At 45.9% G+C, this 22,775-nt stretch overlaps 1 protein-coding gene across 2 annotated transcripts in view; it reads left to right on the forward strand.

Moving 5' to 3' along the window:
• LOC134092785 (rho GTPase-activating protein 40) overlaps window positions 1-10,220 on the forward strand; it is a 20,717-nt gene extending 10,497 nt beyond the window's left edge. For both annotated transcript variants that reach the window (XM_062545858.1, XM_062545859.1), the window contains exons 8-15: window positions 671-748; window positions 1,548-1,707; window positions 2,512-2,594; window positions 3,898-4,101; window positions 4,525-4,668; window positions 5,447-5,598; window positions 7,014-7,069; window positions 7,528-10,220. In XM_062545858.1, coding sequence (XP_062401842.1) covers window positions 671-748; window positions 1,548-1,707; window positions 2,512-2,594; window positions 3,898-4,101; window positions 4,525-4,668; window positions 5,447-5,598; window positions 7,014-7,069; window positions 7,528-7,634 — 984 coding nt within the window. In that variant the 3' untranslated portion in view covers window positions 7,635-10,220. The remainder of the gene's footprint in view (window positions 1-670; window positions 749-1,547; window positions 1,708-2,511; window positions 2,595-3,897; window positions 4,102-4,524; window positions 4,669-5,446; window positions 5,599-7,013; window positions 7,070-7,527) is intronic.
• Window positions 10,221-22,775: the final 12,555 nt, after the last annotated feature.

Here is a 22,775-nt window from a genome sequence, read left to right on the forward strand (position 1 = left end):
GGTTGGTGTTGTAGAGCATTAGTACTTCAGTTCTGCTACATGTATACATTTAATACAATTACTGTAACCCTAAATGCAAATCTAATGAAGGCTGGGTATCATGGGACTAGCCATAGCATGGCAAGCCTAACGTTTGGACTCATTTGTGACCATTCAAAGCGAAATCAGTCGTTTTGCGCACAACGTTATTTTGAGAAAATCAACATTAACCTGGTTAAAATGTTAGAATTTCACGTTTTCACATAATTCGACTGTATACAGTCTACAGTTTCATATCGTGAACGCATTTCACGGAAAAACGTTTTGACTGTTAAACCCGGCGAAGATTCAACACATTTGCTGTCATTCCCGTTGTGCATGCGCCGCTTAAAAATGTGATTTCTCCTCTTCTGGCATATCGTGACAGGAGAACCATGTCAACTTTGGATGCGGTTATCTTAGCGATAGTTTGTGTAATACCCTTGATATACTGTACATATCGTTGGAAAGCTTCGTTTATGGCAGTTCACGTGAGCACAATAATTTAATTTAGTATTTTTTACCGAAACGACTGGTTCCGCTTTACAGGGTCACATTTGTCTGTTTAATTAATTCTGGTCATTGAACAGAGTTGGTAGGTGTTTTGTACATCCTCATAACGTGCATCTATGCGCCCTGTTGTGCTTTCCAGCTGCTGTCTTTCCTGGAGAAAAAGGGCATTGACTCTGAAGGGATCTTGCGGGTGTCAGGATCCCAAGCCAGAATCAAGGTGAGCCTTCTTCTCGTCTGCATTGTCTTCTCTTGTATTCTATTAATCATTAATCAGAATAATCGACAAAGAATACCATACAGCATGTGTATGAATTGTAATCAAACAAAATCTCAAATTAAGTCTCAAGTAATACAAGTGAACTGAAATATCCATAAGAAGAATGCAACGCTATTGAAACAACTGAAATATCACTACACAGTCAAGCCGTTTGCAAACGGGGAGGGCGAACAGCGTCCCAAAAAACGTGTCGAGGAGCCAAGCCGCAAATTAACGGCAAAAGAGATTTGCAAAGAATTAAGCATGACGTTTCTAAGTGCCATCACAACACCGCCTGAGACGTGCACAGTCACAAGGACTAATTCCTCTCTGAGACACTGGCGAGGTGCAAAAGCCAAATCACAGCCGTTCACACACGTTCAGTAAAAAGACATGGGCTGAAAGCTCAAGACTGGGATAGAATACCTTCAAAGGTTTTCTGGATAGTGGAGATGGCTAAGCGTCTACAGTAGATGGGACTGGTCTATGGGAGTGGATTGGGGACTGGATAGCTCATGGGCACAGGGCTCCAGTCCGAATCATTGTTGAAAGAATCACTGTTCTGCTTCTGAAACTGAACAGTCAAACATCTTTGTTGTATGGTATTCTTCGTATAACATTTCTTTTGTCTGTTCCACAACACACATTTTAACACACTGTAATGTTTACACATGTTGGAATTGAGGAACTAGAATGGGACATTAATAATATAACGATTCTACAGTATGATCTCATGCTCATAATGATGTGCTTGCCTTAGCTCCTGCAGCAGAAGCTGGAGAGCACGTTCTACTCGAGCAGCTTCAGCTGGGACGAGGTCAGCCCCAACGACGTGGCGGCGCTCCTGAAGAAGTTCATCCGGGAGCTGCCCGCTCCGTTACTGACCGCCGAGCACCTCAACACCTTCAACGCCGTCAGGGGTGAGCTGCGATCAATCTCTCTTTCTCTCATTCTGGTCTCGTGATTGGAATCCGTTCTTTGAGAAGGCAGAGATGAATAATACAGCTAAGAGATCAAACCATGTTGTGCATACAAGTCTGTATGATACTGTACATAGACTATACAGTCTTTGGTCTGACACATTCAGGAAAGCTGGTTCTGAAGGGTTAAAGAGAGGAGACCATTATTTATTTACGTAGCCACTTTACTTATCTCAGTTACTTGAGATAAGCACCTACCAGGTGCAATCTTTCCCACTCTCAACTGGCTAAATCCAGAGATATTGAGGAGGCGTCTCCTTTAGCGTGCTGCAATTCTGCTCAGATTCTGTTGACGGACAAACTTCAGCGTGATGTTCTGTGACGTAATTTTACATACCTGTGTACGCGTCATCGCAGTTGTTACATAAGCTTATTTTAATTCTGCGTCTACTGACGAGATAGCATAACGCTGATCTCTTAAGTAATTACATGCAGTCCTCAATTCATATCGAGCACAAAAGGTCCCCATACCCTTATAGTGGACGTGTCCACCATGATGCCCTCAATCTTAGATAAACCCCTGCATCCGCACAGCAGGTCGCATGATGAGCTTGCCTATGGCTGGATTGTGCCTTATGTAATCCTTTATTCAAAATGCCTGTAGCAGTATGTTCTCAGGTGGCTGTGTGGCGAAGCGCAAATGTTGTTTTGGAACTGTACAGAGAGCCGTATTGCTAGAGGCGTTTGAAACAACTGAACGCTAAAGTCGCTTTGTTTTGTCTTCTTGTGTCCTGTGCTGTGTAGACATCCCTGATCTGAAACAGAGGCTTCATGTGCTCAACCTGCTCATCCTTCTTCTGCCCGAGCCCAACAGAAGCACACTTAAGGTATCACACACACTCTACTTTCACTCTCTCGCTCTCTTTTTCTCTCTCTCACAAATGCACACACACACAAACACTTCAGGTACTCAACAGGTCACCTCACAGACACACACACACACACACACACACACACATTCACACAGCACTACTCCTTTGGACTTCTAAAATGCTGCTCTGTAACACTTAGCATCCACACACAGACATTCTAGCTGCATATGGATTTTGTAAATGACGTCCATCAAGGCCCTTGGGGCGAGCGAGCGCTAAAAGCCACGCTGGAATGCGAGGAATTACCTCTCTGCTTGTATAAGTGGGTTGCGCTGAGCACGTACTTTGCACTTCATTCCCCGGGCTTACATAATGAAGCTAATGCACCAGAAGATGAGTCACTCTTTTGCACATCACCATGTGTAGGTGTGGGCCTATATTTTCCGTCCAAAGCCCTGTTGGTTAGCATTTTCAATCTGGTGTGTATCAAAGCGAAACGCACACGCCTTTATGTAACCTGCCTCCGAGCGAACCAGATGCTTTGTTTCACAGTCGTGTGGGCCCGGTGGAGGATTGTCCGCTTCAAGTCCGCGTCTAGACTTTTAAATCTCTGGCCATTTGTTGTTTTTCACCCATGCGTTCTGAAATAAGACTCTAGGTCAACTACATGTACGGGAGCATGTCAAAGTTAAGACACGCGAACGATCTGTGGTTATTGTAATGAGTTGCGGTAAAAGCTGCCTTATAAAGGCACCAGGACTAGAACCTGCTGCAGTGTCACGACAACCAATTGTGACGTAATGCTCCTGAAGGCTTATGCAAGCCGCCTGCAAACCAGCAGGTATCGCTCAACATTTGGACAGAGAATGCCGCTCATTTGTCACGACTCAAGGAACTGGCAACTTTGGCAGGATTGTGTTGCATGAGCAATCTGATGCGATTTCCTCTCTGTGTCGTAAATAGGACACAGATTTACTGAAATCAGCAATTAAAACCTTCTGTAGCCAGTTTAAAACAATAAATAAGGGTTTTAATCTTTTAACACCATTACTACATTCTACTGTAGAACAAATATCTTAAAATATGTCATCCTATGACAACACAGTTATGTGACTATTTTGCTAAGAAAAATATCAAGATGTTCATGCAATCTTCATCTTCACTTACACTCCTTAATCTTTTTACATTTCCCTTACACTTCTTATTCTTCTATAGTTTAAACAGCTGGCAGGGATTACAGGGATTAGCATTTGAACCCCAGTTGGATGGCGTCCGTGCTGAACCCCTATGGTGTTGTGTGCCCCCCCCCCCCCCTCAGGTTCTGCTGGAGTTCCTCTCTAAGGTGGTGTCCCGCGAGCGGCGGAACCGCATGAACCTGTGGGCCGTCTCCACCATCATGGCGCCCAACCTCTTCCTGCACAAGTCGGTGCCCAGCCGCCTGGACGGGGCCGACAAGGGCCAGGCGGAGCGCGCCGCGGACATCATGAGGCTCCTCATCCGCTACCAGGACCTGCTCTGGACGGTGAGCTCATGTGCTGCCTCTGCACACACACTCCCCGACACTTACAGGACATCATAGTATAAGGATGATAAGTATGACACACAAATATATACACAGACCCAAATGCCCCTGCTTCTACTGATACAACTGATGCCATACTGTAGATACTGAAGTACAACTGAACTCAAAGGTATATCAGTGCCAGCAGCTAAAGCAGTATATCTGATTATCTCACTAAATTGCAGTAGGTTCATATAAAACAAGGATAGACTGTAACAAGAAAACAACACAGTAAATACATGTTTGTAAGAGATACAGTATTTGTTACAGTGTATATATTTTTTAATTTTTTCATGTTGATAGAGATATGATCAACAAGATTGTGTGTGTTTTGCCATGTTGATATTTGTCTGAGTCTCCATGCTTCTCTGTCTCTCTCGCTAGATTCCTAATTTCCTGATGAGCCAGGTGCGTAAGCTGAATGAGAACAGTAACCGCCGGTACCAGTTCTACGACAAACGCATCAAGAACCTGCTGAGAAAGATCCACACAGACAGCAAGGACAAGCCAGACAAGAACTCCACAGAGGTACGGAGAGAATGAAGCGCTCAAAACAAACAAACATAACAACATGTGACCCTGCTTTTCTGGCTCAGAAATACTGGGAGAAAAAAGGAGAAAAGGCCCCACAAACGTATATCAGACTTTAGATGCGACCCTTTACACAGGCCACTTTTGATCAGCGTGCCCTCTCGAATCGTCTACATGAGGAGAAGCTGTGTCTATGCCGGTCCTCGTGAGCCCTTCAACTTTCCCTGGCAGTGCTCGCGGTCAAGCCTGGGATTAGCGCTTAGCGTTAGCGAGGGAGCCCCCCAGCACTTTGCCGGCTTGAGCGCTTGGGCGATGAGAAACGGCGTAATGAGATAGCCCTCGCTTATCCCTCGTTATAGCAGGGCCGCTAATCTGACTGTCACACACACTGACCCTCCGGTTAACTCCCGCCCTGCCCCGATCTCACCTCACGTCGCCTCAGACACTGACCAAATTACTCTCCAATCCTATACTGTAACTATGGCCTCCATTGTAATGGTGACCTATTTATTGATATTTGCATGTATTTGTCAAGCCACAATATACCTGATGAGGCTTATAATAATAGTAATAATAATAATAATAATAATAACAACAACAATGATACATTTAATTTTTAGAGCGCTTTTCACTCAACATTTTTTATTGTTCTATGTATTCATCTGTGATGTCTACTGTAATGTGTATGCATAGTCAACAACACATTTCCATGTGAAAATAACGATTGTATTCTCTCTCCTCCTCTTCCTTCTCTTCCTCCTCCTCTCCCTGGTAGCCCTGCCGCACGGTGAAGGTGGAGGTGGGCGATGCGTTGGGCAGCACCATGGAGGTGCATCTCAACATCAACTCGCGCGCCGCCGACCTGCTGACACAGTTCCACCGGGAGATGCACGCCTCCTCCGACAACGGCAAGGGCCCGCTCCGGAGGTACGTAAACGTCCACAGAGTGCCGCACCGCACTCCCACGGGCCTGTACACACACACACGCAGGGCTTACAGTGCTGAGCAGTCACAACCAATCGCCAACACATTGTGTGTTACGTCACCCCCCCCCCCCCCCCCCCCGGGTGAATCTTTCGTACAGTATATCGATCTGGTATATCGTGGTCTCAGCTGGCTGCAGTCAGCTAGCATGAGAACAGCCACTCTTGATCAAACTCACGCTACTATAAAAGAGACTACTGAAGCATCAGCCCTTCTCGTTGTGAAAACGTTATCGGGTAAAGACGTGGAGGTTTACCTGTGCAAGGCCACCAAATAAGCCCCACCCATGTTTTTTTGCTGCAACTGCTGCTCGAAGAGACGTGTCGCTGTCCTATCCTTGTTATCTCTAGTGCACTTAGAAGGTGTTGTAAAAAGGTGTCATAACCTAGCCAGCCTCCACTCTACTCTCTAGCCTACTTCTGCCTCCATCGGCATTTCCTGTCTTCCAGTTCCTTCTCCTTCTACCCCCTCAAAGTCAAAGTCAAAGTCAGCTTTATTGTCAATTTCTTCACATACTGTATAAAGGAATTGAAATCACGTTTCTCACTGTCCCATGCGTAGACAAGACAGGACAGGACAGGACAGGACAGGACAGTACACAAACAGTAAAGTGCACATGCACAACAAGAACTTACTACTCCCTAAGGTCTCTTTTGGAGTTATTAGCTTGGGTGTTACTCCTCATTTTGTGAGTGGCGTTGAATAGCATAGACAGCACACTTCAGAGCTGAATACGCAGATGGTCAACACACCATAGAACAGTACACATATACCAGAGGAGGTGTGACCTCTACAGGTGACTGGCTATAATGCAGAGCATTAACAGCGGTCAGCACACCGCACATTGTGACACAGTTTGTTAACCGTTTGAAACAGTAGGCACGTTTACATGGACACTTCTATTCCAATTAGAAACGGAATGTACCCCGTGTAAACAGACAGCACACATTTTTCAATCTGAGTGGTTTAATCGGAATGACAAAAAAAAATCCTGTCCATGTAAATGTGGCTAGTGTGTTCAAATGTGCAGTTAACATATACCACGTAGGCTTAGAAGATAACATGCGTCACATTCTAGAGAAGGTCAAGGTGGGCGTGGTGCAAGTAGGCCATTTGGAATTAGGTCATCAGGATTTTTTTAGGCCATACAAATTTGGTATATGACAAAAAATGACATCACGCACCTGGTTAGCATAGTCAATTCCTGAATTGTGAAGACTGTACCCTTCATTAGCAACATTTATAGGTAACATTAACACTTCATATTTCACAAGAATCTGTACTTGACTTTTCCAACCTTTGCTCTTTAAAATATGATATATTCTTATGCAATGTCCATTTTCTCGTCTTGACCACAGAAACGGATCAATGCACCATCGTGACTACGCCGTCTATGAGGTTGGAGGGAACATCGGTAAGTGGAATGACACATCACTCTGAGGGATTTGACTAGAGTTGTGTCACTGGTGTTTTCCATTGCACAGTGAACTGGCTAATGAGGTTACCCAGTTATGTCATGCGCTGGAGAGAGAGAGAGAGACAGAGAGAGAGAGAGAGAGAGACAGAGAGACAGAGAGAGAGGATTCAAGGTGTGGGTCCTGGTGCCTTTGTGTTTATCAGAGCTAGAGTGCCGTGCCACTAACTATATTTAAGCTTGACACCATCTCCCACATTCAGGCAGGTCATGAACACACTCGTGCACACTCAAACACTCTTAGTGTGTGATGTTCTAACAGAGCACTGTATATAGCTGTACTTTCCAAGTGCATAGTTGTAAACCTCTATCTCTTTTTTCCTCTCTCCCTCCCTCTCTTTCTCTCTCTTTCTCTTTCTCTCTCTCTCTCTCTCTCTCTCTCTCTCTCTTTGTTGCAGGAGAGCACTGTCTGGACCCTGAGACTCACCTGCTGGATTTGTACAATAACAACCCCAGCGGGGAGTGGGTGATCCGACTGCGGCAGCCCACCAGCAGGGGGCTCTGAGAGCCGCGGCGCCACGGCAACCCGGGAGGAGCAGCGGAGCCGGCACCACCACAGCAGGGGCTCAGACAAAGAGAGAGAGAGAGAGAGAGAGAGAGAGAGCAAAGCCTTACTGTTGCTTTCTCTCGTTTATCTCTCGTTCGCTCCTCCTGTTTTTTCGCCCGGGTCTGTGTTCCGGCAGACTTTTGACAGCCTCGTCTCGTCTCTATCTCTCACACGCCTCGAGCGCCTGAGGACCCTGACGCCGGCGTCCGAGAGCTCGGCCTGTCGGCCGCATGCAAATTCACCGCTCGGCTCTCTCTTACCTGGACGTGACGTGCACCTTGCGATCGGTGCTGCCACACAGACGGGGAGGAGGAGGAGGAGGGGGGTGTCGCTGTCTGCCTGCTGCCATGTTGCCATGGTAACTCTGGCCTGGCCGAACCCTCTGTTTTCACTCCACGTCCCGAGGCAACACTCACAGACATCTTAAAATAAAACGTGTGTGTGTGTGTGTGCGTGTGTGTATTGGTTGTGTGTGTGATTGTTTGTATGTGTGTATCTGTATGTTTATCTGTGCTTGGCTAGAAAACGAGGGGACATTGATGCGGCATCCGTATTTTTGGTGTGTGATATTTGTGGTTGTACGAGTGTTGTTGTGTTGTGCATGTTCAGCCAACCACAGTGGAAATGCATGAGGGACTCTGATGAACTTTTATTTTTTATTTTTGACTCAGTTCTTCATTTTGAGCCTTCTTATGGACGAGGAATCCATAAAAAGAGACTTTCTGAAGAAAGCTATCAGACCTGTTTGTGAAGCTGGACTTCTGGTTGCTCGCACTCTCGATAGACTTTTTAATATTTCTCATCTTGCCTGAAGGATCAAATCTTTGCAGTATTGTCTTATATATGTACCTATTTATCATTCTGATGCCCAGTTTGTCACAGACTCTTGCCATAGAAGCTTCCGGATGACATGATTCGGATGTCATGATATATTATCCAGTGTATGTGAGCAGTACTCATCTGGAAGACCTTTCCAGTGTTCTTTCTACGTCTGTTTTATAGCTATATTACAACAGTGCTACTGTATCTTTACTCTTTGCCCATCTCTTGCTCTCTCTCACACCACACACACACACACACACACACAGACACACAGTACACTGATCAACACAACTATTTTATGAGTATTCTGAAGTATACATACCATACACAATGTACACACACACGCACCTCGGTGTGTGTGTGTGTGTGTGTGTGTGTGTGTGACTGTGTTTACTTGACACAAGACTGTCAACAAAGGGGCCAGACTGTCACTGGTCATTAGCCCGCTTCATATCGCGATGACAGGCAGAGTAAGTGACACGGCGTCTGCACGGCCGGCATTATCCCTAGTAATGACGCTCAGCATCCATCATCTCCAGCAATTCCCCCTCTGTCACTCCTCATCAGGCCTCGTCCTTTAGCCATGGTGCACGCCTTCCAACCCCACCCCCCCGCAACCCCATCCCACCCCACCCCACCCCACCCTACCCATCAAGGGAGAAATCTTATCAATGCTGAAAGAGAGTGGAGGGAGAGAGATTTTTAGCATGAATGAGAGTGAAGACGACTGACTGTTATGAATGAGGAGGGATAAGACATTTGCCATGAAATAAGTGAGCAACAAATAGTAAAAGTGTGGTGAGGAAGACTGTGGATGATCACGTGAGACTGTACACACACACACACACACACACACACACACACACACGCACAATTTGTTTGTTTTTTTGTGCGCCCTTGAGTGTGTGTGGCACAGTTGAGTGGTCAGGCACAAAGCAGCGGGAGAAATAGCCTTCTGCCCACGCTAATCACACAAACTGGGTCACCTCTAGAGCTGCCTTCTCCCCCGAGGGCAAGAACAGTGACACCGGACTGCTGTCCGCATCACATGGATGCCCACGCACACACACACTCACACACACACACACACACACACACACACAAACACATACACATGTACACACCCAGACACACACATTCTCTCACTGACAAACATGCACACATGCATTCATGCTGTACCAAGCATTGGAATTGTGAAACAGTGGCACACTATTTGTATGACCTGTCTTTGGGTCATCTGACTTGGTTATGAATGGCCTCTCACAGGCTCTCCGACTCATTCAGTTTTCTCAACGTGTGGCTGGCTGTTGTCATTCTGGATGGAGGTAGTAAATGTTAATTCTGTTTTTTTCCCTGTATTTCTGTATATACTTAAGATACAAGGCAAAAGACTCTTAAAGAATCCTTAAACTGGGCCGTGTTACTAAAGGTGAACAAGTATACGCTCTCTTACCATCAAGTATTACAAACTTGTACAAAATGGCATAATTGTATCATTCTCTTCGGTTTCAAATAGCCTAGTCTTTCATTTTCAGTGTCTTTCAGCAACAGCTCATGAAACAGTGATCTTAGTATCTCTTGTGATTTTTATTATCTATAGAGGAAAACATCTATAGATGAATGCTTACTGCTCTTTACAGGGTTTCTTGTGATAGGAAGATCTGTAAGAAAAGCACTCTTTTGTAAAAAGGTTTTTATTCATTGTGTAATAAATGTTTTAAGAAAATACCAAATGCTTCAGTATCTGCATAGTCTACAAATTAATTTCATGAACTAGGGCTATTGCTTAGCCTGGTTGTTCCCATGCTGCCTTGCGCACGATTTGATTCATGCTACTAAGGCAGCATAGAAACTACCACCCTAATTTTTGCCTGAGATAGGGGACCAATCACAGAACACAGAACGGGGGAAAGCAAGACGATGATGAGTTATGCACAGACACATTTGATAGACATCCATGGCGCCCAATGAAACGATTGGGCATTTTTTTCAAATATGAGAAAATGAACATCTGGTTGCCAGACCACGTCTCATTGAGAAGTGGTAGGCGCTAGCCCGGCTAGCTATTGCTTGTATCACAGGGTTGTCTGTGAGGACCCCAAAAGACAAGAGTCCAAGATGACCTTCATCTGGCTGGACACTTATTTTGTCTGACCAAGACAGAGGAAAATTGCAAGTGTGCTCGGACAAAAGCCACCTCTCCAGCACCGTGGAGAAAAGACAAAGACCAGCGGTCCCAGATGAGCCCTAATCTCCAGCCTTTTAATCAATCAATTGATTAACCTTGCTGGGTGAGAAGGTGGGAAAAGGCCTTTTTCTCTCAAGCCCTGATTAATCAATGACCGATCCACTGCTTTTAAACACCGGGAACCACTTCATCAGTGCAGGCTGACCACAGCTCACCACCAGGTAGCACACATCTCCATCTCTGCTTTTCATTCTTTTCTTATCCATTGGCTTTGTCATATCTTTCTTATGCACACACGTACACTCACACACACACACACACACACACACACACACACACACACATCAACTAAATTACTATCCATTAACTTGCGCTGGGAGTGTGTGAGACAATGAAGACACATTATTTCCACACCATTTCAGACGAGCACTTTTGCCCTGCTGGAGGCTCCTAGTGGAGACAGCCCGCCCGCCCACGCTTTCTCTCTCTCACGCGCCCCTCAGCCATCGCTCCCAATGCGACGACAAGAGAGGGCATCTGCCTTTCTAGATGCTTCCGTGCGAAATGAGCAGGAATGAAAAGACTGCAGTCATTTTTCACGCCTTTCTTTTTTTCAATCTATTTTTTGTCTGGGTTTTTTTTGTGTGCAGGATGCTGCTGCTTCCTCTCCAGCATCCTGATGCAAGTGTAATGAGGTATAGAAAAGCCTGGTGTGGCCGACTAGCGCCAGAAGCTCTCGGAAACACACTGATAAAGAAGAGAGAGATAGAAAGAGAGAGAGAGAGAGAGAGAGAGAGAGAGAAGGGGGAAAGACTTGGAGAGAGAGAGGAATGGGCTTTGAGTTTTGAGGATGGATGGATTGGTTTGGATAGGGGTGTTGAAAGTGTAGGGCCAGCCGGTGGCTATGCTGTCATTCAGTCCCCTCTCTCTCTCTCTCTCTCTCTCTCTCTCTCTCTCTTCCCCCCTGCGTAATGGCAGTTGGCTGATGATTGGCAATCAGTGGCTTTGTACGCAGAGGAGGTTGAAGGAGCAGGCTGGCTCTGGGCCAGTGAGCTTGCAGCATTTCAGCGGGGTAGCTGTAATTGCCATTAAAAGGCTCTAGTCTTTCACAAGCCCTTTTTTTCTCTCCAGCTGAAAAAGAGCGATGCCTGTGTGATGACCAATTTGTGTCGGATAGACCTATATTTATGGTGCGGACGAGAGGAGGGGCGACGAGCAAAATAGCAGACACGTTTATAATGGGTTTGGATATAAAAAAAAAAAGCAACATAAAGACAGAAAGAAAGAATCGAAAGTCAGGGGGAGAGAGAGAGAGGGAGAGAGAGAGAAATATATTTTTGAACAAAAACAAAGAATTGAAAGCTGTAAAAATAGAGAGAAGCAAAAGTCATAGAGAGGTGTGAGGAGGGAGGAGGAGAAGAGGGAAGCCAAGGACATGAAAATCTAAAATGGAGGCTCTGGGCATCTGTGGCAGTCAGACCAGCGTGACGGAGAGAGGCTGTCGGGTACGTGTGCGCGTGTGCGTACCTGTTGTCGCGTGTGCGCTCGCGAAGATGGCGGGAGGGGTGGACGATGGGTCGAGACAGGTGTGAAACAGAACATCAGAAGTCTGTCCGAGCGCATCTGTGCTGCATGACAATGACTGCCCATCCATCATCTCTCTCTCTCTCTCTCTCTTTCTCTCTCTCTCTCTCTGCCTCTTTCTGGCTCTCTCCATTCTTTTTCTTTCCTATTTCTACTCTCTCTCTCTCACTGCTTGCAGGCAGGCAAGGGGCGGAATTTTTCCATTTATCTGTAGCATCCAGACCCTGCGTTACCTAGCAACATGGCACGGATCATTTAGTTGGCCATTTTCTGTATTTTCACCCCCTTCTGTGCGTGCGTGTCTGTCTCTCTCTCTCTCTCTGTGTGTATATGTATCTGTGATTCTGTTCCTGTCTCTATAGCTATGAGTGTATATGTGTGTGTGTGTGTGTGTTTGTGTTTATGTATGTGTGTTTATGTGTGTGTGTATTTGTGTTGACAGTCTGTCTGTGTGTCTGTATGTGTGTGTGTGTGTCTCTGTGTATGTGTGTGTGTGTGTGTGTGTGTGTGTGCTCGCGCGCGCGCACATGTGAGGGGTGTCCGCCCAAGTCTCTGCGTGCACTGTGAGGCGGATGACGGCGGGATGAAGGGAGCGAGGCTGCGAGTGCCAGCTGAGTTCATTCATGTGTCAGTGAGTGTGTGCGCATCTCTGCGTGTTGCCATATGGGCACCTCGCTCCTCTCAGATCTGCCCCGAGTCGCTCTCTCTTCCTCGGCTGTCACAGGTGCTCCTGTTCACTTTCCTTCACACACACACACACACACACACACACACACACACACACATGTGCGTCTCTAATGACTGCAGTGTGAATGGCAATCTGGTCAGTGACTCGGCGCATTTGCGCACAAGCAGGCACACTTTCATCATATTCCATGTTTTCCATAACTCAGCCTCAGCCTCAGATTAAGCCAATGCACAGACATACACACAAACAGTCACCCCTCTCTCATTCTCTCTCTCTCTCTCTCTCTCTCACTCTCACTCTCTCTCTCTCTTTCTCTCTCTCACTCTCTCTCAGTCTCTCTTTCTATCTCCATCGCTCTCTTACTCACAGCAGGGAGACTGGCGTGGGCCTCTTAAAAGCCTCACGGAGAATCAATTAGCATTTAAATTAATGAAGCACGTAAGGAGCAGAATGCTATCTCCACTACAGCCTGCCAGTTTGAAACACGTGCGTCGGGGAAACGGCCAACGAGTGTTGTCAAAGGGATCTTCAAAGATATTCAAATCTATCTACCTATTCTATTCAAGTCTATTTACCTATTCTAAAGGAAATGAGTTAGATAACAAAAAAAAGAACAAGAGGCTTGAGTTAGCTTTCCATATGCTAATTAGAGTTACATTAGCATAACATATTTGGATTAAAAAAATAGTAATTAAATAGAAAATTAAAGATAAAACGATAAAAGCATTTTTTTTTATATAAATGCATCATCGGGGGGGCATGGGCATGCCTTGCTGCGAACATACAGATGCGGAGAGGTTGAATGGTTTTTGAGTGGAGTGAATGGTGAGAATAGCTGAATCCTTTGGTGTGACAAAAGGCCCTGGTGTAAGAGTCTGTGTGCTTTCATGTGGGGCTCAGAGAGGCACGTGTCCTCCACAAAAAGCCATTTGCTCGCCCCTCACACGCCGCTCTGTCAAGGTGTAAGCGTTTAATGGCACACACCTGGGGCAAAGCAGTCAGGCGGCGTGGAGACTTATTGAGTTGAGCCTGCCCCGCCCGACACCGCTCTCAGCCTAGCTGCACACACACACACACACACACGCACAAATGCACACACACACACACACACACACACACACACACACACATGCACACACATGCACACATTCATGTGCACAACAATCTACACAAACAACTACTCTCTCTCTCTCTCTCTCGCTCTCTCTCTCTGTCTCTCCCTCTCTCTCTCCCACTGTCTGTCTCTATCTATCTTACACACACACACACACACACACGCACACACACACACACACACACACACACACACACACACACACACACACACACACACACGAAAGACACAAAGTGTGCAGGTGGTAAGAAGCCAAGCTGCGCCATATTAACCTCTGCTGTTACACCATGACCATACACCTGCTCCGCTGCCTCAGGCGCACTCTGCACTCCCAGCCTATAGAATATATAGAGTTACTGTATGTATAGCTCTAGTGTAACGCCACTAACCCAACGTTCCTGTAATGACGTTGAACTAACGCACACGCAGGCGGGTCCAGATGCAGCTGAGTGTGCGGAACACGGTGAGGGACGGCGAGAACAGAGGCTCATTTTCCCCCAGTCCACTGCGGCCTCTCCTCGGCGGCGCAGTGTAATAAATCACATGCCACAGCGTGTCCTTGAGAAGCCGGCCTGCAGGACATGGCGCAGGGCTCTGGGTGGGATGCAAGTATTTATATCACACCACAAATGAACTGAGGACTGATTCATACCTGGGCAGAAATCATTTTTTATTTGTTTACTGAAATGTTTTTGTTTTTACAGAACAATGTTTTGAGCAAATGTTTTTACAGAGCAAATGAGAGATTACAGAGAATATAGTGAAAGGATTTAATATAATGTTTTTTAAATATACATGTACATATTTTTTTATATAGAAATGTAGAATTATGAAAATTGTACTACATTTATTTTATTTATCATTGGCAGTCTTGGCCAGGTACAGATTCTCAGATTACAGTAACACTAATACTTATGCCTCAGTCCTGCACCACATCAGCAGTTGCATGGAGGGACAACACAAAACAAATAAAACGGAAGCTTGAAATGAACAGACAGGTTTGCCCCCTGCTTAATGTAAGAAAGGCTACCATCAGGTAAACGGGGAGGGTAACGGCTCAACCTGACAAGACGGGATCTCTCGAGATAACCATGAGTGCAAACAGAGGGTGGAAAGGCACTTCTATTCTATGCTATTCTGTTCTGTTCTATTCTATTCTATTCTAATGTATAAGTTATCTGCTACTTATATTGCTCTCACCATCTGTATGTGACAAGGCATTCAGACAAGCATTATCATCAGACTGGCCACACAGTATGTCTTGTATGTATGTAATATTTTTTTAGTCATTGTCTACTGTCTGTTACTGTATACTGTAGACATGACTGACTTCACATTTATTTGTAAATAAGTAAATAATTGTAAATCATTTTAAACTACATTTCAGTGGCTTTTCACAATGACTGTGAAGTAGAATCTAACATTAAATGCATGTGTACATCGATCAAAGACAATATGACAATGTGTAAATGTGTTCTTTCAATGCTCTGCTGTGAAGGTATGATATCACTGGATCAATTTGATTTTACATTTCTTTAAAAAAAATGTATCCAAGCAATATATCAGTAATACCTCACAAATTCCCTATCCAATAACATTTTTTTATATATAAGATTCCATATGCATATTTGATTTGGTTCGATTCTGCCGCCTCAGTCCTGAAAATCTTCAAAATCCTATCATCAAGGAAGGGGCTTCCCATTCCGCTGCTCTCATCCTGTGAGCGGCAGTGCGTCCTCGGTGCAGTGAGTGTGTGTGGGATGCCCTATAAGCTCCTCTCCGCACTGGGGGAAGGAATGCAGAGGAGGCAGTGATTCCCTCTCTCCAGTGAGTCACGACTCTCAAGGCTGTCCCCCAGTGCCGCACGCTTCCCCCTGCATTGCATCATGGGAGGGGAGAGTGGATGCGTGAGCGGGTGGGCGGGTATGTTAGGGGGTGTGCTGCACGTTTGGGGGTGGGAGGGGGGGGATATAGCTGAGCCCCACCTCCCTAAGACGCCCCCTACTAGAGCGATGTGACTTCCTGCTTCTCCTGACACACTGTCCTCCGCAGTCGGTTTGTGTCGCCGCAGAGCTCGTCTTACCCACGCACATACAGTACTGTCTCACACACACACACACACACAGACACACACACACACACACACGTCACCGCAGGCCCTCAGCACTCAGTAGTGATGACGCACCACCGCACCACCCGGCTTAATCCTGGGCTTTCCCCAGCAAGGCCTCACCCCCTACGGCTGAGTATGATGCACACAAAGACAGAGAGAGAAAGAGAGAGAGAGAGAGAGAGAGTGTGTGTGTGTGTGTGTGTGTGTGTGTGTATGTGTGTGTGTGTGTGTGTGTGTGTGTGTGTGTGTGTGTGTGTGTGTGTGTGTGTGTGTGTGTGAGGCCCTAAGACAGTTGAGAGCAGAGGGGTCAGCCAGCTCCTCAGGACAGAGGGACCAGCTCTCAAGGAAACACATCAGGACTCACTGGGCTGTTGTGAGTCTAGTGTCTGTTTACACGCTGGAAGGCTGATTGTTGATCTGGACAGTATCCACATATACAAAGCCAAAGGATATTCTTGAAATTATACCGGCCCAGTGATGGTAATAACAATGACTAATGACGTACAAATAGCCTTTGATATGCATTCTGTTCATTGTTAATATTCTTAGTTGCCTAATGTGACAAAAAAATCATTCATGCAATCATTAGCAAGTGGTCCTTCATCTCTGCAAACGATCTGCTTTGCAGTACCGCCTGTCACCCCCAGGTGGCGGTGATGCACAATGTCGCTTTCGGTGCCTCTTGTCAGACAGTCCCAGACGCCTTGTGTCCTTATTTCTGTCTCCCAATTACTGCAGCCATGGCAACTATCTCAAAATGGGGTCTGTGGACAGCTTTACTATTAAGGGACCTAAGAGCCTCTCTCCTCGGCACACACTCACCACAATTTCACATCCTCTCTCTCACACACACTCTCTTTATTCTCTCTCTCTTTCCCTTTCAAGGCAGAAGTCATGAGCCATTGAGGCCTGAAGCTAAATAGATAACCATGGCAACCAATTTCAGGCAATTTCAGTAATGATATGTATTACGCCCAGCCCCTAAATTGTTTTTGATGGATGACAAAAAAAGTCTGTTTTTCATGCTGTGGCTGTAAAAAGGATGTCATTCCGTCCACAGAAATCACAAACGTAAAGTGCAGCTGCAGAGCTCTTTCACTGTAAAAGCTGATTTTGTCTTATTTAGAGAGATAGAGAGAGAGAGAGAGAGAGAGAGAGAGAGAGAGAGAGAGAGGGGGGGGGGGGGGGGAAGAGAGAGACAAAAAAAAAACAGGTCAGATGCTGGCCAAATTTAGTGTTGTGAGAATTGCGCCTCGTGTTTCCCCGGGTTTAGTGACAGCACACAGCATGGCCCCTTCCGGTGCGTGACCATGTGTTTTCCCTCCACTGTCACATGTGCATGCCTCTGTCCACTGAGGCGAATGAGCATGTATGTGAACACATATGTTACGTGTGTAGAAAAAGGAGAGTGAGATATAGTGTGTGAGTGGGGTGTGTGTGTTGGGGGGGGGGGGTTAACATTTGATTTTAAGAGATCTTTTAAGTATTTATATCTTTGTATATATACATATGTGTGTGTGTGTGTGTGTGTGTGTGTGTGTGTGTGTGTGTGTGTGTGTGTGTGTGTGTGTGTGTGTGTGTGTGTGTGTGAGTGACTGTGTGTGAGAGAGTGAGAGAGAGAGAGATTCATATGACTGCATGACCGTATGAGTGGACAGGCCTAGTGTATACAAACACTGTGCGCATGATTCAGTCTCTCAGCCCATTCACAGCATCCCATAGCCCCTGGTGAGACTTTCTATGGGGGTGGGGTGTACACAGCTTCCCCTTGGCATTGTGAGACAAACCAAACAAGCCCCCACATCCCCCCAACACACACACACACACACACACACTGCCTTCCTCCCTCCCTCCCTCCCTCGTGCCATGACCCCCTCCCCCTGGCTCACCATGCGGCGAGATCGTCTGAGCACAACTGGCAGCTGGCAAAATAGAGGCAGCTGAGCATGAGAATCGGCGCGGCCAACTTCCCCCTTCGGCTGGAGCTGCAGCTCCGTCAGGGGCTCTGGATGTGTCAGCATCCTCCTCTCCAGGGATCCCAGACTCCACAGACATGTGAGAGCACAAACAAGTGCAGCCGAGGTGGGAGAGATCTAAACACAGCAACAACACAGCAACTCCAGCGCTCTGAAACTCCTCTTGGACCTCCACTTGAGGAAACATGGGGAACTGATCGCAACACAGTACAGTAGATTATGTGTACACATGACACATGTTATGGGAGATAAATACTTTGTAAGCCAAGAAAAAAAACAAATGACATATAACATATAACATATGACTATATATCTGCCTTCTGTATGGGTATCTGACACAATACTACAAATCAATCATTCCATCCCGTTTTCCTCTTGGATTGGGTGACTAACGTGGATGTGTAACAGGCAACGCTGCACACTTAGTCACGAATCCCTCGTCTGATGAGCATCTGGTGGATACGCAGTGGTCGTGACTCCGCTCGCGTGAGCGTGGGCGACCAACTGAAGCGTAGACGCGGGCGAGTCCGCCCCCCGGGCGCAACGCGCCGCCACCTCATGCCCTGAGTCATGCCGCTGGCAGCAAGAAAAATGCCACTCCACCAGAACACCAGGAATACTGATGAGCACTGGGTGGGTGGCGTGCCTGCTTCTCATTCCATCAAATGGAGCCCTTCAGCCTTAGCCATGCGCATCAGCCTGCCCACAGAAACAGAGAGAGAGAGGGAGAGAGGGAGAGAGAGAGAGAGGGAGAGAGAAAGAGAGAGAGGGAGATAAATAGGGAGGAGAGAGAGGGAGAGAAAGAGAGAGAGAGAGAGAGAGAGAGAGAGAGAGAGAGAGAGAGAGACTTGCATGTTTGATCCTACTTAATGGAAGATGAGTTAGTGATGCATGCGAGGTCTGACCCTCGTGCTAAAGAATCGAGCACTTGGGTAAAGGGGAAGGTAGACGTAAGCAAGGGCATTCAGCAGACACTTTGGGAACTTGAGAAATGTGAATACAAAAAAAAAAAAAAAAATATTAAAATGCGATGTGAAATCATGTGAGTGATGAATACATCCCTCAGGAGTGTATATTTCCAGCTGTAGTGCTGTAAAAAATACCTTTGCCTCCATATTTGACTTGAGGGCTAATTCATTGCACCCACAACTTTGTTAATGTGACTTTGTGAAATTGTGCTGACTGTGCAAACTTTTGAAGCGTGACAGTGGGGAGTAAAACCGCGCTGTTCAACTGTTCAGCGCTATACAGTGTATTTGCCATGAGCTCAGAGAGTTCCTCTATTTATTACTTGACTACGCAGCAGCATTTTGAGACATTTGACATCCCCCTGCCCGGCCGAGCCTGGCATTTGTACAGAGCTTACCGTCCCAATGGTTCACACAGAAGGATCTGTGCCACGATCAGAGCAAACAGAATCTTATTTGCTTAAACAGACTCCAATCTCTTAGAATATTTATTCACATCTGTAATAAAATAAAAGTCCTTTTACATCAAACACAGCACCCCTCAGTAGTTGACCTTTCCAGACAAACGCCCATTGTCGTTTTTCACCTCCACAATAGCTATTTCATTGATATGAAATCCTTACTGATTATTATCATCAAATCCATGTACGCACATCACATGGATATGACACTGGACTCAACCGGTCATTGTCATATGGGATGGTAGTGGGCTGGGGCCGATGTGTTTCTGAGTCTGAGGGCCACAGGTTTCAGGTTTTATATGGGCATATATCCAGTCTGTGCTCTGAGCTTGGGCTTCAAAAATCAGTTGACACATGAAAGGACCCAAAGGATATAGTAAACTGAAAGAGATCAACAGAAAAGGAGAGAAATGGTGGGGGGGAAGAGAGAGGGGGGAGAAAGAGAGAGAGAGAGTGAGAGAGAGAGAGAGAGAGAGAGAGAGAGAGAGAGAGAGAGAGAGAGGGAGAGAGAAGAAAGACAGAAAGACAGGCAGAGAGGGGGCAGGGTGGCTATTAATCTCCCCGCCTTTCACTGCTGTAATGAATTGCAGCTGTAGCTGCTGATAAAAATGGAGCCTTTAAGGGTGATTATCTCCAATCTGGAGCTGGGGTGGAGGAATGATCACACCACACCGTGCCGCGGCGCACCGCACCGCACCCCACCGCACAACACCACCACAGACAGACAGAGAGAGTGAGAGACCAGGAGGGAGCAAGGGTGAGAGAGAGAGAGAGAGATGGGGAGGAGGGGGAGAGACAGAAGAGGGAGATGGAGAGAGAGAGAGAGAGAGAGACACTATGTTCTTTTCATTTGTTTATTTATTTTTGCCTTTCTTTCCTTCTTCATTTATTTTTTTCTCCAGTGTGTGTTGGTGTGTGTGTGTGTGTGTGTGTGCATGAATGTAGGTGTCCTAATGTTCTATTTATTATTATTATTATTATTATTGTTCTCCATAGTCCATGTCAATTGTTGCTATTATGAATATTAATGTCTAATTATTTGATGTAACTACTGCTTTGCCAACATTCACTTACAGTCATGCCAATAAAGCTCTATGAATTGAAATCGAATTGAGAGAGAGAGGGAGAGAGAGGGGGATAGAGAGATACAGAGAGAGAGAGAGAGATGGGGAGGAGGGGGAGAGACAGAAGAGGGAGATGGAACGAGAGAGAGAGAGAGATGAGGTATAGAGAAAAAGAAGAGCAATGTCAGGAGAAGACAAGGAGGCCACTGTGGTTAATGACAGGGGAGATGGTAGTGAGGCAACATCAAAGTCAAAGTGAGTGTGTGTGTGTGTGTCTGTGTGTGTGCGTGTGTGGCCTACTGCACATGTGCGTGTGTGTGCCTGCTGTACATGCATGGAGCGGGGGAAGCAGACTGTGAAAATGATAGCAATTCTGCTGCCTGGTCCACTCACAAAGAGAGACAAAGGGCTGCAAACTGCCCGTGATTATGAGGGGAGCTAAGGCCACTCGTGTGCTGAGGTGCGAGCATTCAGCCCCAAATTACCCCCACGCCAGGGGACCAGGCCATGAAAGCAGCGCGACAGTCTGGCCGGAAAGAAAGAAGTGCAGAGAGAGAAATGCAGAAAGAAGGACAGAAATACAGAATGAAAGAAATATAGAATAAAAAGAAATATGGAAAGAAATGCAAGCATTTTTTTAAAAAAATCTTGTATGTAATGCTTTCAGAGGTTGTATGTGAAATGCTTGAAGAGACTGCATGGTTTTCTTTCATTAAATTAATGTATCAATCAATTGAATAACTGCTTTGGAGTTAATAGACTCTATTGAAGAGAAAGCATATTTATATAATTTACAACAAAAATAATAATGGACTGTTAGAATAATATGCTTCATTTTGAAACATTTGAAACTCAAATATATTTGTGTGTGTCTTTGCAGTATTATGGTTATTAGGCTTGGAAAATGTACATATATATATTTTTAACTCAATGCATTATAAGCCCATTTTACCATTAAACCATATTCACCTTTCTAGTAAGCTTCTACTGACTGATGAGTTCATTTTAGCTCACTGACAACACAGACTTCATTCCTCAAGGTGAAATATAAATAGGAGCTCTGGAACATGACGATGAAAGGTGACATTACCGTTCCCCTTTACAGAGCCCCTCATCTCCAACCCCTCCCACAGCGCCGAGTCTCCTTCATAGTACTTCAGCGTTAAAGCTCAGTGCAACTGATGTGATTCAAATGCCACGTCTACAAAACAACCCACCAATTACCACATCACATGAAAGCAAGATGTTATGTACACAGGATCTTACAGCAAGATGTGTGCATGCTTATTCGTTGTATGAGAATATATACTATTGCCTACGGAGCCATTTGTCCAAGTGTAGCTTCCCGACAGGAAGGCGGCCATGTTGTGACAGAAATTGATTCCAAAGGCAGCCCGTGGTCACAGATAATGGAGGAAGACAGATGAGTGTGGAGGGATGGCGAGTTCTGAGATGGATAATAACCGATGGCTCCAATTTTCAAAGCCAGGAACGTTGATATCTCCCACATCTCCAAATGTGCCCTGGTGCTTCCAGTCTACAGAAATCTGCAGCTCATGCTTCCTGCATTTCATCATTTCTTATGAACACCGGAATGCATATGTTCACAAAGATATTGGCCTCAATTAGGAACAAACGTCTTGATTTCCTGTGGAGTGAGACAGCGGTATTCAAGCCTCGTGGTAAATGTCACACAATTTCTGGTTTGTCAGCAAAGGTGCGACACCCATCTTTATCCCACTGAACTAGCATCAGATCCACGACAGCAGTCCTTGCCATGGGGCAGAAGAGTCACTCTCTGTGGATGTCACACTAACACTGACAAAACACACACACACACACACACACACACACACACACACACACACACACACACACACACACACACACACACACACACTGTAGCTTTGGTGAGATACTGAGTCACTCTGTGAATCAGGGCAATAGGACAGCAAGCCGATGTCCCTGTGTAGTAGGGGTGAGGGACCTGGGCTGCATTTGAGTGCGATTACTGTCGCTCCGATTGGACTCGTCAACCTAACCAAACATTACATCTGCAAAAGCTCACACTTGACCTTTTACAGAAAACCTCCCAGGAAAGCTCCATCTAAATGTCATGTG

Source organism: Sardina pilchardus, chromosome 9 (genome assembly GCF_963854185.1).
Source record: "Sardina pilchardus chromosome 9, fSarPil1.1, whole genome shotgun sequence".
Taxonomy (NCBI): domain Eukaryota; kingdom Metazoa; phylum Chordata; class Actinopteri; order Clupeiformes; family Clupeidae; genus Sardina; species Sardina pilchardus.